Source organism: Dendrobates tinctorius, unplaced genomic scaffold (genome assembly GCF_039654945.1).
Source record: "Dendrobates tinctorius isolate UK_male_01 unplaced genomic scaffold, ASM3965494v1 ptg000156l, whole genome shotgun sequence".
Taxonomy (NCBI): domain Eukaryota; kingdom Metazoa; phylum Chordata; class Amphibia; order Anura; family Dendrobatidae; genus Dendrobates; species Dendrobates tinctorius.
This window is the reverse complement of record NW_027361823.1, coordinates 15,533,855-15,553,165: the sequence shown is the minus strand read 5'-3', so window position 1 is coordinate 15,553,165 and position 19,311 is coordinate 15,533,855. Positions and strand designations below refer to the sequence as shown.

At 46.4% G+C, this 19,311-nt stretch overlaps 1 protein-coding gene across 2 annotated transcripts in view; it reads left to right on the top strand.

The window, feature by feature from the left end:
- PCDH15 (protocadherin related 15) overlaps nucleotides 1-19,311 on the top strand; it is a 2,659,104-nt gene that overhangs the window by 2,114,418 nt on the left and 525,375 nt on the right. For both annotated transcript variants that reach the window (XM_073548247.1, XM_073548246.1), the window contains exon 23: nucleotides 1,339-1,479. In XM_073548247.1, the coding sequence (XP_073404348.1) occupies nucleotides 1,339-1,479 (141 nt within the window). The remainder of the gene's footprint in view (nucleotides 1-1,338; nucleotides 1,480-19,311) is intronic.

Genomic DNA, 19,311 nt, shown 5'->3' with positions numbered 1-19,311 from the left:
TATATATGTAATGTCTCAATCAGCAATGGGACAATGCCTAAGAGCCAGGACCAGAGTAAGTGCAAGCAAGGAAACTGGTGGGCATGGGGAGCCATCAGCTTTAGATTTAGGTATGCATTATTTGTACTTCTAATGTCATTTAGGGCAGCTTAAGGATACATATTTGCATACCTATCCACCTATCCTTTTGTGTAAAACCTGCTGTATTCTTTCAATTTGTGGTCTTCGTGTGCTATATAGGGTGTCAAAATATATGTCTAAACATGTTCATTTTTCAGTGACCTGAGTTTGTTGTGATACACATACATGGTTTTTATACTTTTTATTGATATTAAGGTGCTATTGGGTCCAGTGGGTGGACCCACATTTATGGGTACGAATATTGTGCCATATTTTTAAATGTTTTTAGTCTTTTGTTTTGCATGGACTCTAATAGATTTGATACTTTTTAAACGCATTTTTGGTGGTCCCTGATCTTTAGTATGTTTCTTTGTTCTTATATTGTCCGTTGCCTACAGACATGCGTCAGGTTGATCCCAGTTGTTTATTGTTGGTAGATGGTGCCCTCCCCCCCTTCTTCTTCTAATAATCCTTTCATACTTTATGCCTCTGAATTGAACTCTACTTCACTAAAGTAAATTAATAGATCATTTATATTGGTTTGTTCCATGTTTTTACTTAATGTACTTGTTCTCTTGCACAACTGTAATTTATTTTCATCCTGTTTTTGAATAAACTACATATAAGGCTACTTTCACACATCCGGCTTTTCTATTCCGTCGCTGTGCAGCGAAAAGCCTGAGAGCCGGATCTGGGATGAAGCGCTGACACCGTATCGTCTTCCGTGGCCGGATACAGTGCTTCTGAGATTTTAAGGAGCAGTGCAGCCGAAAGGACAGGAGAGAGAGAGATTTTTTTCCCCTAGCGGGCACTTGTGGGGTTAAAACTCACAGTGTCCGGGCATGCGCTCTGCAAAAAAACGTTCCGGCACTGCAAGAAAACGTATCAGAGAACGTTTTTTGCAAACACCGGACGGCGCATGTTTGCTGTATCAGGCAAAAACCTGAGGCGCCGCATGTCCATCCGGCACGATGCGGCGATCATTACATTCTATGTGAAAAAAACTGATCCAGTGCCAGATCCGGTTTTACAATTTTCTCCGCATCGTGCCGGATTGCAAAAGCCGGATGTGTGAAAGTAGCCTACGCAGTAATATTACTTTGCTTTCCTGCTTATCTCATTTATTTATATAACAAATTTAAAAACTGCCTTCTCTATTAAAAGTACTGATCAGACATTTAGAGTGGCAATTTATTTTTCTCTTTGTGCTTCTCTTAGGGAACGCCTGCCAGTCATGTCCGATATAAGGTGGATGTGTCCTTGTTTCCATATAGTGCTAGTATATTTGATGTGGAGGAGAATACTGGTCGTGTTATAACGAGGGTTAATCTAAATGAAGACCCCAGTACAATTTTCAGGGTAAGTTTTTTTAATTGCTTTTCAGTAACTCAATTTTACGTCACTGCCTATTTTTATTATATTTAGTTTTATTCCTCTCCTCTTATTACACATTCAGCATCTCCCATATCTTTATTTCTTATCCAGTTCAGGATTGTGATACTTTCTCCATTCCCAACCAAACACATTTTCAAATTATATAGAGTCCGCAAAGGATGACCCAACTCACGTTATCTGCCAAATTTGCAAGTAAAGATTTAGTAGATGCCAAAATTGTGCTATCAGCTTGCCTTAGTCTGGGAATCCCAGTGCACTAAAATGCAGACTAGCGAGCCTTGCTAACCACTGGCCATCTTATTAAACACATCTGCTTCTTCTTCCTCCGTCACTGTGAAAAGTTTTCTCACATAGTACTCCCGCCGCAGAAACTCTACTTGTTTACCCCTGTAGTCAGGGTGAGTGTTAGGGTTCCGTTACACCTAGCGATGCACCAGCGATCCCGACCAGCGATATGACGCGGTCAGGATCGCTGGTGCATCGCTAGGTGGTCGCTAGTGAGCTGCCACACAGGCAGATCTCACTAGCGACATCGCTGGGGACGGGGATCGCTACTTACCTGTCAGACGTGGCGATCCTGCGTCCTCCCGCCCGGCTCCACGCGTCGCTCGTCGGCGCCACAGGAAGCCCAGCAGGAAGTGACCGACAAGAAATGATCCAGCAGCTTCTCGCGCGATCAGCGATAACCAGCGGGGGAGCCGGTCGGAGGTAAGTATCACATGTAGCGATATCGCTAGCAATATCGCTGCTACGTCACAAAATCGGTGACTTTACAGCGATATTGCTAGCGATATCGCAGTGTGTAACGGGGGCTTTAGCCTGTAAGCTGTTACAGAAGTGGAGATGGCTACTGTTTTTGTTTCACTGAGCACAACAAATCTTTCTGAATCTACCATAACATCTCCACCTATACCTCACTCACAGTCCAGCAATATGTCCTGTTCACCCTCCTGCAGTTGAGGTCACGTAAAAGAATGTTTCCTCCTACCCATGATAAAGCTAAGAGCTTGAACTCCACCATCTCCAATCTGTTGGCCATGGAAATGCTGCCTTTCCGCCTGATGGATACTGACAGTTTCCGAAAGTTGATGGCCATCGCAGTCTCCAGTACCAGTTGCCCAGTCGCCATTACTTCTCTGAGAAAACTGTGCCTGCACTGCACCAGCATATTGCAGACCACATCACCCACTCCCTGAAAAAATCTGTCTGCCAGGGTGCATTTCACACTGACACCTGGGCGACCAAACATGGGCAAGGTTATTACATTTTGCTTACTGTGCACTGGGTGACTCTGGTGGCTGTGGGGGCAGGCATTCACATGTGGGAGCTCCTCCACATGTCTTGGAATCCAATAATTAGGCACACATTCCAACAGTGCAGGGAGAATCCTCTCATCTCTGTATTGCAAAGCCAGGGCTCACTGCAATCAGACAGTGTTAAAATGAATACGCTTTGGAGAACTCAGTCACACAGCTCAAGAGTTATGGATAGATATAGAGGTATAGAGGCCGAGTTAGAGAAATGGTTATCTCCACTGAACTTGGAGCCAGGTAAGACCATGTGCGATAATGGTGCAAACTTTATGGTGCACCCACGCTGGGGCAACCTCACACACATGCCTTGCATGGCTCACATCCTCAACCTGGTAGTACAGCAAGTTGTCTGCCTTTATCCTTGCCTGGATGTGCTGCTGCAGAAAGCACGGTTGCTATGTGCTCACTTCCGATGATCTCACCCCGCAGGTCATAGACTTGCATTACAACACATGTCATTTTGGCCTACCGGTTAACTGTTTGATTTGCAATATTCTGACACAGTGAAATTACACTCTGCACATGTTGCAGCGACGGTGGCACCAGCAGTGAGCCCTTGTGTAGTATGTAGTATGTCTTTTTGCATAGCCTGGGCCAACGCAGTATGGCTGTGGTGCATATCATGCTTGCAAAATGGGCACAGATGAAAGACCTCTGCACCCTTCTGCACGGTTTTGAAATGGCTACTAAGATTGATAGCGCTGACAATGCAATCATCACTTGAGAGGATGGAGCAGGAATATCTTGTGCTCATTATCATTGCCATCAGGGGGAAATTAGACCCTTTAGCATTTTAGTCTTCAAAAACAGAAGAGTTGCCTGAACTCTCCAGTTACATCTTAGGCCTGTTTCACACTTCAGTTTTTTTGTGTCAGTTAAAATCCGCCAAAATGGCGGAAAGTGGATCCGTTGCTAACTGATATGAACGGATGCCACCGGACCGTTTTTTTTTTACGGATCCGATGAATGAAGAATTTTAAAGGAACCGCAGCCCGCGAAGGAGAGAGAGAGAGAATTTTTTCTGTTCGCCAGAAATGATTTCAGGGTTAAATTTCCGGCTGACTTCATTCCTCTGGGCATGCGCACTATAAAATGCAGATCCTGCAGCAAAAAAAACGTTGCCTGGTCCTTCCAGGCATGTCGGCAGATGCAAAAAAATTGACGGATCCGCAAAAAAATGGATCCAACGGATGGCCATCCGTCAAGATCCACCGGTCATGCAAATCAATGGAGAAAAAAACGGATCCGACAAAAAAAAGGCGGATCCGTTTTTTTTGCAAAACGGCGGATATTGACTGATGGTCAAAAACGGAAGTGTGAAACAGGCCTTAGAGGTTTTGTCATGCCCGGCAGCCAATGTTCTCTCAAAACGTGTCTTCAGCGTTGCTGTTGATTTTCTCATGGATAAACGCATACGGCTATCCCCTGAAAGTGTAGACCACCTAACTTTCATGAAAATGAACAAGTCATGGATCTCCAATGACTTTTGCACTACAGTCACAGACTTGGCAGACAAGGCGATGGGGTCGTTTATAGTGTCATTTATTGATCTTTATTTTTGACACCTTTGTTATGGCTTCTGTGCCTGCTGTTGCTACTGCAGCTGATTTTACAAACAACTTTTTGAAATGTGGAGTCTCCAATTTGGGTCTCCATCTTGTGGGTTGCCTGTAGGGTAAAGTGCGTCAGAGGCCTATTATACTGTTTCTGCTCTGTGGAAACTGATGCCACTTTAGTGTTGTGATAATAATTTTTTGAAATGTGGAGACTCCAAGTTGGGTCTCCTTCATGTGTGTTGCTTGTAGTGGAAGGTGTTTGGAAGGAGAAAAATTATACTTTTTCTACTCTGTGGAAATTGTTGTCACTTTATTGATGTGTGACAATAATGTTGAGACTCCAAGTTGGGTCTCCTTCATATGTGTTGTCTGTAGCAATAGGGCTAATTGACAGGCAGGATTGAATTTACTTTCACTCAACTACCTGTGTTACTATCCTTACATTTTTCTACCATTAGTACTCTATAAAACTGATGTTTGGGCCATCTGAGTGTGGCTGGAAAAAAAAAGCTGTTGCATGAGCTTTCAGTACTCCCAGCAAAGAAGGTTTAGACTGCTACCTTAAGGTTTTAATTTAATCTTCAAGTCAAAGTTGTAAATTCTGGCCCAGACTCTGATACCTCATGCATGGTCAATGACTGACTGCTTCTGTGCCATTATAAAATGTTCTACTGTAGGTTAATTGATCAGTCAACTACCTGCATTACTTTCCTTACATTGTTCTACCAATAGTACTCTATGAAACTGATGTTTGTGCCATCTGAGTGTGGCTGGAAAAAAAAGCTGTTGCATGAGCTATCAGTACTCCCAGCAAAAAAGGTTTACACCGCTACGTTAAGGTCTTAATTTAAACGTCAAGTCAAAGCTCTCAGTGCTGCCCTAGACTCTGATACTTCATGCATAGCCCATGTATAACTGCTTCAGTGCCATTATAAAAGGTTCTACTGTGGGTCAATTGATGTCACTTTTCATGGTATCTGCCCTAATTTGGTTTGGCCTCCCATTGAATTCAATGGGGCTCAGTTACGTTTGCCAAACTTTTCGACAAACTTGTTTGCCGAACATCAGGACGCTCGGCGAACCGAACCGAAGCTTGGAAGGTTTGCTCATCTCTACTCAGAAGTCCCTATTAGCAAATTAAAAATTGGTTTTCCAAACCAGACCATTCCAATAAGCAAAGGAGACAAAGGAAGATGCAGCTTTTATATCTGTCTGGACACTTTCAATTTTACATTATTTTGACAGAAGATGTTATGTGATGATGAATGAAGTGTGATACAGTATATTAGAGTTAAAATATATGTGAAGTGATTCATAAGTGCAATAATTCTCTGCACTTTGTGACAAAGTCACTGGTAACGTGCTGGAGGGGAGATACAGTGGGGAAAAAAAGTATTTAGTCAGTCAGCAATAGTACAAGTTCCACCACTTAAAAAGATGAGAGGCGTCTGTAATTTACATCATAGGTAGACCTCAACTATGGGAGACAAACTGAGAAAAAAAATCCAGAAAATCACATTGTCTGTTTTTTTTTCATTTTATTTGCATATTATGGTGGAAAATAAGTATTTGGTCAGAAACAAAATTTCATCTCAATACTTTGTGATATATCCTTTGTTGGCAATGACAGAGGTCAAACGTTTTCTGTAAGTCTTCACAAGGTTGCCACACACTGTTGTTGGTATGTTGGCCCATTCCTCCATGCAGATCTCCTCTGGAGCAGTGATGTTTTTGGCTTTTCGCTTGGCAACACGGACTTTCAACTCCCTCCAAAGGTTTTCTATAGGGTTGAGATCTGGAGACTGGCTAGGCCACTCCAGGACCTTGAAATGCTTCTTACGAAGCCACTCCTTCGTTGCCCTGGCGGTGTGCTTTGGATAATTGTCATGTTGAAAGACCCAGCCACGTTTCATCTTCAATGCCCTTGCTGATGGAAGGAGGTTTGCACTCAAAATCTCACAATACATGGCCCCATTCATTCTTTCATGTACCCGGATCAGTCGTCCTGGCCCCTTTGCAGAGAAACAGCCCCAAAGCATGATGTTTCCACCACCATGCTTTACAGTAGGTATGGTGTTTGATGGATGCAACTCAGTATTCTTTTTCCTCCAAACACGACAAGTTGTGTTTCTACCAAACAGTTCCAGTTTGGTTTCATCAGACCATAGGACATTCTCCCAAAACTCCTCTGGATCATCCAAATGCTCTCTAGCAAACTTCAGACGGGCCCGGACATGTACAGGCTTAAGCAGAGGGACACGTCTGGCACTGCAGGATCTGAGTCCATGGTGGCGTAGTGTGTTACTTATGGTAGGCCTTGTTACATTGGTCCCAGCTCTCTGCAGTTCATTCACTAGGTCCCCCCGCGTGGTTCTGGGATTTTTGCTCACCGTTCTTGTGATCATTCTGACCCCACGGGGTGGGATTTTGCGTGGAGCACCAGATCGAGGGAGATTATCAGTGGTCTTGTATGTCTTCCATTTTCTAATTATTGCTCCCACAGTTGATTTCTTCACTCCAAGCTGGTTGGCTATTGCAGATTCAGTCTTCCCAGCCTGGTGCAGGGCTACAATTTTGTTTCTGGTGTCCTTTGACAGCTCTTTGGTCTTCACCATAGTGGAGTTTGGAGTCAGACTGTTTGAGGGTGTGCACAGGTGTCTTTTTATACTGATAACAAGTTTAAACAGGTGCCATTACTACAGGTAATGAGTGGAGGAAAGAGGAGACTCTTAAAGAAGAAGTTACAGGTCTGTGAGAGCCAGAAATCTTGATTGCTTGTTTCTGACCAAATACTTATTTTCCACCATAATATGCAAATAAAATGAAAAAAAAACAGACAATGTGATTTTCTGGATTTTTTTTTCTCAGTTTGTCTCCCATAGTTGAGGTCTACCTATGATGTAAACTACAGACGCCTCTCATCTTTTTAAGTGGTGGAACTTGCACTATTGCTGACTGACTAAATACTTTTTTTCCCCACTGTATGTTTCATTGCGCATAATGGCTTCTAACTGCTGAGCCCCAAAAGGCTTATTATGATATGGCATTACAGGATGTGCAGGAGTATGCCAAATTAAAAACTAAAATTTTGGCACATACGGGAGTGACTATGTTGGACAGAGCACAAAGGGTTCACCACTGAGTGTATTATGGGACAAACCCAAATGTTTGATCTACTGCATCTTGTGCTAAAATGGTTCGGAATCTTCCACTCCAGCTGAGATGGTCAAGCAGGTTGTCATGGACAGATTTATGCACTCCCCTCCTAGGCCAGTGCAGACCTGGGTTGCCCAGGGAGATCTAGTGGAATGGTACAAGGTGGTCAAGAGGTCCCTAAGAAAGCCAGGTGGTACTGCATCCCCATACAAGGGTACACAGCGGAAAGCCTAAGTCCTAAAATAGGGGTAGTAGAGCCACCTGAGGGGAGTGCGAGATCCCAAGGGGTCAATGAGGGGGTTTTAAGGGTCATTTGTAAAGACTTGCTCTGCTGGAGATGTTGCAGTCTGGGACTTATAGCCGCCCTTTGTTCTTTATCCTCCAAGGAGATGGACTGCAGCCTAGGGAAGGACTGCTCAAAATATGCCTATCCCACCTGCAGGCCGGTGAGGGGCCACAGGAATGTCCTGTGATATTAAATGGGGTGCTGTTGTCAGGACTCTTAGACTCAGGGAGCTTGGTGACCCTGGTAAGGGCCACAGTTCTCCATCAGTTGATCCCAGGGATACCATGTAATGCAGACTTTAGCCAACTCATCCCTGATGAAACCCCATTACAGTCACAGGTCCTGGCAGGTGATGAGGACAAGATGGTGACCAGTGATCCCGAAATTTCAGAACTAAGGGTTTCTGGGGGAAATTTTTGGAGTGCTCAAATGCAAGATCTTACCCTAAAAGGGACATTTGAAAATGAGTCTGTGATGGGGTTTCCCAAGAGCTGGGGACCGACACCAGGTTCCCGTATTTTGCAGTTAATAAGGAGTTGCTCTATCGGGTCACTAAAAAGCTTAGGGACATATTAGAGCAGCTGTTAGTCCTGGGGCTCTATAAACATAGAGTAGTAACATAGTTTTGAAGGCTGAAGGAAGACCTTATGTCCATCTAGTTCAGCCTATTTTTAGTGCAGCTGTTCAGCATTGTTGATCCTGGGGAAGGCAAAAAACCCACAGAGTAGAAGCCAATTTTCCCCACAGGGAAAAAATTCCTTCCCCTAAGCTGGGTCAACCATCTACCTATAATATTCTGTTATTCGCAACCTTCTATACTGTTACTCACAAGAAAAGCATCCATTCCTTTCTTAAATTCATTCAGTGAGTTGGCCATCACCACTTCCTCAGGAAGAGAATTCCAGAGCCTCACTGCTCTTACAGTGAAGAACCCTCTTCTATGCTGGTGCAGAAATTATCTTTCCTCCAAATGAAGAGAATGCACCCTTTTTCTTGTCACAGTCCTTGGTACAAACAGTTCATTGGAGAGATCTCTGTATTGCCCTCTGATATACTTGTACATATATATTAGGTCTCCCCTAAGTCTTCTCTTTTCTAGACCTAGAAATAGACCTAATTTTGATAACCTTTCTGGGTATTGTAGTGAACCAACTCCATTTATCATTTTAGTAGCCCGCCTTTGAACCCTTTCAAGTTCAGTAATGTCTTTCTTTTGCACCGGCGTCCAAAATTGCGCACAATACTCCAAGTGTGGTCTGACGAGTGATTTTTACAGAGGGAGAATTATGTTTTCATCTCGTGTCCCCAGACCTCTTCTAATGCATTCTATGACCCTATTTGTTTTGGTGGCAGCTGCCTGACACTGGGCTCTCCAATTTAGCTTCTTATTGACTAAGATGCCTAAGTCTTTTTCCATGTCTGATTTCCCCAGCAGTTTCCCATTTAGTAAGTAATTTTAGCATCTGTTTCTCCTTCACATGTGCATAACCTTACACTTATCTGTGTTAAACCTCATTTGCCATTTTTCAGCCCAATTCTCCAATTTACTCAAATCTGTGTGTAGTTACAAACTGTCCTCCTTTGTGTTAACTACCTTACATAGTTTTGTATCATCTGCAAATACTGATATTTTACTGTGTAAGCCATCCACTAGATCATTAATAAATATATTAAATAGTAGGGGGCCCAATACAGAAACCTGTGGTACCCCACTAGTAACCCTGGCCCAATCTGAGTATGCACCATTAATAACCACTCTTTGTTTTCCATCACTAAGCCAGCTACCTACTCATCTACACACATTTTCCCCTAGCCCAAGATTTCTCATCTTACTTACCAATCTTTTATGTGGGACAGTGTCAAATGCTTTAGAGAAGTCGAGATAAAAGACATCCAATGATTCTCCTTGGTCCATTTAAGAGCTTACAACCTCATAGAAGCTGATCAGGTTAGTTTGACAGGAGCAATCCTTCATAAATCCATGTTGATATGGAGTTAAACATTTATTAACATTGACATATTCCATAATGGTATCCCTTAGAAACCGTTCAAAAATTTTACCCACAACAGATGTTAAGCTTACTGGCCTATAGTTTCCAGGTTCCCTTTTACACCCCTTTTTGAATATTGGTACCACATTTGCTTGCCGCCAATCAAAAGGAACAGACCCTGTTTCTATAGAGTCTTTAAATATAAGGAATAGAGGCCTGTCTATCACATTACTTAACTCCCTTAATACCCGAGGGTGAATGCCATCAGGGCCTGGTGATTTGTCAATTTTAATCTTACTAAGGCGGTTCTGCACTTCTTCCTGGGTTAGGCAGGTAATACTTAATGGGGAGTTTACATTATCACTATAGTTGTAGGGTACTAGATCTGGCCCATTCTCATGTCTTGGGGGGCATATAGGCGTAGATAAAACCCAAGAGTGGGTCCTTCAGAGGTTCTACTGGCCTGGGTGTCACAGTGCCATTGTTAATTTCTGCCGATCTTGCCCTACCTGTCAATTAACTGCTCCCATATGCTACTTTCCCAGTCCCCTAGTTCCATTACTCATTATAGAGGTCTCTTTGACTGGATTGCAATGGACCTGGTAGGACTCCTAGTTGTGTTCACCCGACACCACCAATACATCTTGGTGATCTTGGACAATGCGACACGATACACAGAGGTGGTACCACTGAGGAACTCCTCAGCCGGAAGTATAGCCCAAGAGCAAGTCCATATTTTCTCCCAGCTGGGCCTGCCCAGGGAGATTCTGAAAGACCTAGGAACACAGTTCAATTCCAAGGTAATGAGATAGTTATGTAAAACCCTCCAGATTACCCAACTCAGGACATCTGTGTACCATCCGCAGATGGACGGCATCGTAGAAAGATTCAACAAGACCTTGAGATTTATGGTGAAGAAGGTTGTGGAGAAGGATGGCCCGGACTGGAATTGCCTGTTACTGTACATACCGTTTTCCATTAGAGAAGACCTCTATTGGGTTCTCACCATTTGGGCTGTTATACAGAAGGCACCCTTGGGGAATTCTGGACATCGCAAAAGAGACCTTGGAAGCAGTGGTAACACCCCACCGAAGCATTAATGATCATGTAGCTCAGATGCAGGACAGGATAACAAGTGTGATGCCTATTGTGATGGAGAGCCTCCTTCAAGCCCAAGAGGCCCAGGCCAGGATTTACAATTGGTCCGACTAAGACAAGACTAAGACAATCTGAGATGTTGGTGTTGATCCCCACAGTTGAAAGACAGTTCCTGGCCAGGGCCATAACAGGTGGTCGAAAAGTTGAGTGACAACAGCTACAAGGTCCACTAACCAGGGAGAAGAAAGCCATACCAGGTGTACCACATTAACCTGCTGAAACTGTGGTGAGACAGGGAACCAGTAGAAGCAAAGTGCCTAGGGGCCATCCTGAAGCCAAGGCTGAGGATGTCACAGTGGCAGAGACACTGTTGCCAGCCCAGAAACAACAGTACCATGAATTGCTTCAGGGGAATCAGGACCTGTTTTCAGAATTACCAGGATGTACGCAGGTTATGCATCACAAAATCCTGATTGTACCACATGTGAGGGTGAACCAATAGCCATATTGGATTCTCAAAGCCCGCTGTGAGGTGATTATCAAGGAGGTGAAGAGAATGTTAAGCCTGGGCATCATTGATGAATCAAAGAGCTGCTGGTCCAACTCTATTGTCCTTGTGCCGAAGCCGGATAGAGAATGGTGCTTCTGTAATGATTACAGGAAGCTCAATGAGATTTACAAATTTGACGTATATCTGGTGCCCCGGGTCGATGAGCTTATTGAGAGGCTAGGGTGAGCTAGATATATCACCGCACTGGATCTATCGATAGGGTACTGGCAAATTCTTCTGTCTCTAAGTACCACGGAGAAGATGGCCTTCTCTACACCTGACAGATGCTTTCAGTACACTTGGATGATGTTCGGACTCCTAGGAGCCCCAGCTACTTTCCATAGAGCCATGGACTGGATCCTAGCGCCACACAAAAAGTACGCCGCAGCTTATCTGGACTATATTGTGATATTCAACCCGGACTTGGGAAGTCACATGCAGAAGTTCCAGGCAGTCCTGGATATACTGTGGAAGGCAGGGTTTACCATAAACCCAAAGAAGTGCACCATGAAGAAAGATGAGGCAAAATACTTAGGCTACATCGTCAGGAGGGGCAAGATAAAGCCGAAAGTAGACAAGGTGGAGGCAATCCAAAAGAGGCCAAATCCGGTCTCCAAAAAGCAGGTCAGAGTATGTCTGGGAATTGTGGGATACTATTAGTGATTCATCCCAAATTTTGCCAAGATCGCTGGCTCCCCTGACTGATTTTCTAAAAGGCACAAAGTCATCGATGGTCAAATAGTCCGATGAAGCTGAGATAGCATTTCAGGAGTTGAAGCTCGCCCTGTTCAGACAGCCAGTCTTGATCACACAGGATTTCACCAAGGAGTTCATGCTCCAAACAGACGCCTCCGACGTTGGGGTGGTGTTGTCCCAGAAGATATATGGGAACGAACAACCAGTCCTATACCTGAGTAGGAAACTCTCCTCCTGTGAAAAGAACTATGCCATCATAGAAAAAGAGTGCTTGGCTTTAGTGGGTAATCGACACCCTGAGATATTACCTGTTAGTCAGGAAGTTCAGGCTTGTCTCAGATCATGCTCCCATGAGATGAATGAGGGAAAGGAAGGGGAGGAATGCCCAGGTTATTAGATAGTTTTTAGCGCTCCAGGACTTTCATTTTCATGTCGCACATAGGCCAGGGAATTTGCATGGGAATGCAGATGCCCTGTTCAGACTCCCCTGCTTAGTGAGTGAAGGTGTCAAAACCCCTGGCTTGGGGCAGAGGAGTGGGATATGTGACAAAGTCACTGGTAAAGTGCTGGAGGGGAGATATGTTTCATTGTTCATAATGTTGTCAGTGATATAAAACCCAGAGGTTTTCCTCCAGCACACTAAGTGGAGTGGAGTTTTATGTGGTTATACAGACATCCATAGAGTGGGTGGGAGGATATTCACCTTATCTCCACTCCAGGGTGTGGTCTGGGGCTTAAATAGCTGGCCTCTAGAGGAAGTAGTTGTTCAGTGTCTGAAGAGGAAACCTCCAGAGAAGTGTTTGTCATGGAACCAACCTGATTTTTGTGTGTTCTGCTAGCGATGAGTGGGAGGAACTCTGCTCTTAGAAGGATTGTGCTTTGTGCTACCATTTTGTTTTGTTTACTGATTTGCCCAGAGGGCTGTATTTGTTTTACTACACCTTGGCTTATGCTTCCTATGATATTCCAAAGGAAGTTCTTAAAAAGACGGTGTTCCCGTGTCTACCTCTGTTTACAGCCGAGTGAGCCGAACTACCACATGTACATTTTTCTGTTTTATGGTATATATTGTACAACCACACACAGAAGCAGTCCATAACATGCAAAAAGCTGGAGACAGTTCTGCCTGTCTGCATTTGTGGCATCTCATCGTTGTTTGCTCCAGTACAGGTTACAACCTATTGTTCTGCAATGCATTAAGTTGTTTTGATGGGAAAATAAGTGTGTTGTCACATTTGTTTTTGATGGATAAAATCACCTTTTATAAGAACATTTTTCTGCTTCATTTGAAATCTCTTTTAAAACAAATACCAAAACCACTTCACGCTTTAAGAGTGACTGCTAGGATTACAATGGGAAATGAAAAAATATATAGACTTCTAAAAATTGTTCAGGTTATCCATTTGGTTTATTAAGTTTATTTTTTATAATTTAGTTATACTGCATTAAATTAAGCATAGAACAACATTAGAGTTATAAAATATGCAAAACTGATTTTTCTTTTAATAAATGTATCATCTGATTTTTTACATGATCTTTGTGATGGAAAAAGTCATCAATTTTAAAAGAAATTAAACCAAGTTTTCCATTCCAATGGTTCGCATTTTTATGCATGACCTTATTTATATGGTGGCTAACACATGCAACATGGAGAATTCAAACTAAATGTTATCATTCTTGGTACTGCCAAACTATTTATCTCATACCAACTCTTTAAAACATTAATTTATGGGATCCCATTATTGGAGATGTAAAACATGTAAAAAACGGCTTTAAATGATTACAAACAAATAAAGGATGCAATGTTCACCTTGTTTCCGTCCCTTTAGGTCTCTATTTTAATCAGGATAGTTTTAGCTTGGAGATATGTGAATACTGTAGCCTATTACAGACTATATCTGGTCACTGATGAAAGAGATTTTAAAATGCACACTTTATCATAAGCTTTAATCTGGTATTTTTAAGGATCATTGAACTTTGAGGCTGTGTGCCCACGTTGCATTTTTTTAAGTGTTTCCGCAGTGTTTATGCCAGATCAGACGCTGCAGAAATGCTTAAGGCTAGTTTCACATTTGCGCTTTATAGCGCAGCGACGGCCTGCGCACGGCCGCCGCTAAGCCCCGTCCCCTCCCGGCTCCCTGCCCGCCCCATCTGGTTATCGCCTCCTACTAGCGCACATGGACACTTGCGATCTGCGCATCCTATCTTTAGCATAGGGTGCGCAGATCGTGCGCTGGCCATGCGCTAGCAGGATTTTGCCATGCGCTGCGCACTTTTGAAGGTGCGCCGTGCGCACCAAAATGCAACATGCTGCATTCGGCGCACACGGGCGCACCTTTAAAAGTGCGCAGCGCACACCAAAATCCTGCTAGCGCACGGCCAGCGCACGATCTGCGCACCCTATGCTAAAGATAGGATGCGCAGATCGCAAGCGCCCATGTGCGCTAGTAGGAGGCGATGACCGGATGGGGCTGGCAGGGAGCCGGGAGGGGGCGGGGCTTAGCGGCGGCCATGCGCAGGCCGTCGCTGCGCTATAAAGCGCAAATGTGAAACTAGCCTAAGGCCTCTTTCACACATCAGGTTTTCAGCTTCAGGCGCGATCCGGCGCTTTTGACTAAAACCGGATCCGTCGAAATGCAATGCCGGATCCGGTTTCCCCCCCATTGACTTGCATTAGAGCCGGATCGAGCCGGATGGCCATGCATTTCATCCGATTTTCGCCGGATCCGGCAATGTGACGCGATCCGGTGTCTGGAAAAAACGGTGACTGTAACGTTTTTTGTATCCGTCGAAAAAGCCGGACACGCCGGATCCGGCGTGTCCGGCTTTTTCATACAATGAAAGCCTATGAGTGCCGCAATGCGCCGGATCCGGCGGCCGGATCCGGTTTCTTTGGTCTGAGCATGCTCAGTAGCTCTGCCCACAGGACATATATAAAAGCAAGACAATGGGACCCTCAGCCACACCCAACATGCCACCCAAGCCAAGAACCAGGAGCAGGAGAAGGCAGCAGACATCTGCAGCAGCAGCACCATCAGCACCACCCCAAATGGAGCAGCATGCTGAACAACGGGAGGGGAGTCCAGCAGCAGATGAGAGACGGTAATTATCAAATCCCCCATTCCTCCAAACTAGGGCTATGGAATATCAAGATATTCATTGGCCCTTTGTTTCTCTTTATTCAACAGCCGCCCAATAGATGCAGCAGCAGCAGCAATGGCAGCAGCAGAAACACCACCCACAGCCATGGAGTCTGGCCATGAGGAAGACAGCACATCTTCTGGGAGCCCTCCCTCGCATCGTCAGCGTTTGACGGTAAGTTTTTATTTCCAAAATCCATCATCTCTGTAATACCGTATTTTTCGCTTTATAAGACGCACCTGATTATAAGACGCACCCCCAAATGTGGTGAAGGAATAGAGAATTTTTTAATAAATGGGGTCCGTCTTATAATGTCAGTGTCCGTCTAACAAATCATATAGGGTATACAGTATGTCCCTCATAGCCCCCCCACCCTAAAATTAGCCCCCTTAATCTGGATATGGCCACCTTATATTGAATATAGCCCCCTTGTGCTGGCACACGGGCCCCCTGTGGCTGGCACACATCACCCTGTGGCTGGCACACTGGCCCCTGTGGCTGGCACACATCACCCTGTGGCTGGCACACGGCCCCCAGTGGCTGGCACACATCACCCTGTGGCTGGCACACTGGCCCCCCTGTGGCTGGCACACATCACCCTGTGGCTGGCACACGGCCCCCAGTGGCTGGCACACATCACCCTGTGGCTGGCACACTGGCCCCCCTGTGGCTGGCACACATCACCCTGTGGCTGGCACACTGGCCCCCCTGTGGCTGGCACACGGCCCCCCTGTGGCTGGCACACTGGCCCCCCTGTGGCTGGCACACATCACCCTGTGGCTGGCACACTGGCCCCCCTGTGGCTGGCACACTGGCCCCCCTGTGGCTGGCACACTGGCCCCCTGTGGCTGGCACACATCACCCTGTGGCTGGCACACGGCCCCCAGTGGCTGGCACACATCACCCTGTGGCTGGCACACTGGCCCCCCTGTGGCTGGCACACATCACCCTGTGGCTGGCACACTGGCCCCCCTGTGGCTGGCACACTGGCCCCCCTGTGGCTGGCACACATCACCCTGTGGCTGGCACACTGGCCCCTGTGGCTGGCACACATCACCCTGTGGCTGGCACACTGGCCCCCTGTGGCTGGCACACATCACCCTGTGGCTGGCACACTGGCCCCCCTGTGGCTGGCACACTGGCCCCCCTGTGGCTGGCACACTGGCCCCCTGTGGCTGGCACACATCACCCTGTGGCTGGCACACATCACCCTGTGGCTGGCACACTGGCCCCCCTGTGGCTGGCACACATCACCCTGTGGCTGGCACACTGGCCCCCCTGTGGCTGGCACACATCACCCTGTGGCTGGCACACTGGCCCCCCTGTGGCTGGCACACATCACCCTGTGGCTGGCACACTGGCCCCCCTGTGGCTGGCACACATCACCCTGTGTTAGATATCGCCTCCATGCTGCTGCTTTTAGTAAAATAAACTCTTTCCTTACCTTCTCAGCGCTGTCCCTCCTCGTGTCTCCCTCAGTGTGGTTGAGCTCCTCCTCCACTTCCTGGTTCTCAGAGCCGGTCATGTGATCAGCACAGCAGAGTGCTGATGACAGCAGCAGCAGAGACACCGGGAGATCAGCGCTGGAGGAGGTAAGGAAAGATTTTTTTTTATTTTACTATGGGCAGCAGCATGGGGGCGATATCTAACACAGGGGATCATGTGCGATCAAAGGAGGGCGCAGGCAGCTATAATATGCACCGCTCCCCCAGCCAGTCACCGTGGTGCGGTTTCAGCACCATGGTGATGGACAGCGGCAGTGCATATTATATGAGCGGGAGCAGGAGATCAAAGGCTCCCTTCGGCAGCTTTTACCAGCTCACAGCACCGCTCCAAAGCTGCCCCCACCTCCCCTGGACCCTGCAGTACATATATATATATACACCCCCTCCCCCGTATATTCGGATTATAAGACGCACCCCCTACTTTCCCCCAAAATTTGGGGGAACAAAAGTGCGTCTTATAAAGCGAAAAATACGGTATATGTGTATTCATTGCCTTTTATTTCAAAACAGGAATCACAAGATGAAGAGGAGCTCCCAGAAGAAGAAGGAAGGGGTGGACAGACACTTGGAGTGGGCTCACAATTGGTAAGTTTTTTGCATCAAACGCAGAAACACAACATCACACTACACACAACACATAGAAAACAATGTTCTGCAGACCACACACAGCAAACAAATGCCTACATCCAAAGACATAACATTTTTTGTTTTCTTCTCTAGTCTTGCCAATCTGGTGCTCGGCCAAGAGGTCCTCGCAGTGCCTCCCAGGGTCGTCGGCGACAGCAACGCGGCGGTCACCAGCGTGTAAGTATAAATATTTTTGCTTTGTTTTTTTTGCACTTTTTATTTCATTTCTTTTGTGGAGGCTAATTATGTTATTTTTGTCTTTTTCTTTAACAGCCTTCACAGCGTGCTCCCGACTCGGGATTGATGTGGACCGCCTCATCGATCTCGTCAGAGAAAGGGAGCCGCTCTGGAATATGGCTGACCGACGCCACGCTGACCTGATAGTTACCCGACGACTCTGGGAGGAAATCTGTTCGCTCCTTGTGGACCACTGGGAGGACCTCGAAGCTCGGGCCCAGATTAAAGAGCGTAAGTATATACAGTACCGGTTGCTTGATTTAAACCAGTGTTTCCCGAACTCCAGTCCTCGTGGTCCCCACGGATCATGTGTTCAGGATTTCTATTTACTTTGGAAATCCTGAAAACATGACCGCTGGGGACCATGAGGACTGGAGTTTGGGAAACACTGATGTTGTATACTAACCACTTTGTCCTTTCTCGTTTCAGGGGAGAGAATTGTGAAGCGGTGGCGGTCTGTGAGGGATCGTTTCAAGAAGGAGTTCAATAAAGAGATGCGGGCCCCGAGTGGATCTGGAGGACGCAGGAGCAAGTACAAGTACGCACGAGCCCTGTCGTTCCTCCGGGAGACAATGCTCACCAGAAGGTAAATATTACACACCACATGTGACAAAAAAATGTCTAGATGTAACTTTTTTTTTTCAGCCAGGGCCATACCATGTCACTATTTTAATTGTTTTTTTTTCTCTTTATTCCACAGCACGGTGAGCAGCACTCGGGAGCCTGCACGATTGGACCCTTCTGAGGCGATCCCTGAGGAGACCGGCACCGAGGGACACTTCGACCGCCCCGGTACATCTGCACCTTCCCAGCCTTCCCACACATTCGACCCATCTGTCCCATCCACCAGCACAGGAGCATCGTGGCCGCCTACATTACATGAAGCTGCTGGTGAGGAGATCGCTTTCCCTTTACCCCACCCTTCTGCCCCTGCCACCTCTAGTACACCTGCGGGTACTGGGCGGCAGCGGCAGAGGGGTCAGGAAAAGACTTATGCGCCAGAGTTCTTGCATCTGAATGCATCTTTCCAGAACTGTCTAAAAGTCTTGTCAGAGCAAATCTCCGCAGGCTATCAGCAGATCAACTCCAGCATTCTGGAGGTGAAGGCACTTCTGCAAACCATGCATTCAGAAGCAAGATCTTCGCCAAACCACACCTTTTTCAGGTCTGTTGTGGAGCGCATGGAAACGCTCTCTCCTGCCCAGCAGATGCATGTAATGCATTCATGCCACGCTGCTCTCCAGCAAGTTACCTCCCAACCTCCTCCTCCCACCACAGTAGTTCCTCCACCTGCACCCCCTCCAGCCACTTTCCATCCTCCCCCTCCTATTACATCTACACCCCCTCCAGCCACTTTCCATCCTCCCCCTCCTATTACATCTACACCCCCTCCAGCCACTTTCCATCCTCCCCCTCCTATTACATACCATCCACCTCCCCAGCACCATCCACCTCCCCAGCACCATCCACCTCCCCAGCACCAGCAACCTCCCCAGCACCAGCAACCTCCCCAGTACCAGCAACCTCCCCAGTACCAGCAACCTCCCCAGTACCAGCAACCTCCCCAGTACCTGCAAACTCCCCAGTACCAGCAACCTCCCCCGTACCAGACATCTCCCCACTTCCAGCAACCTGCCCCG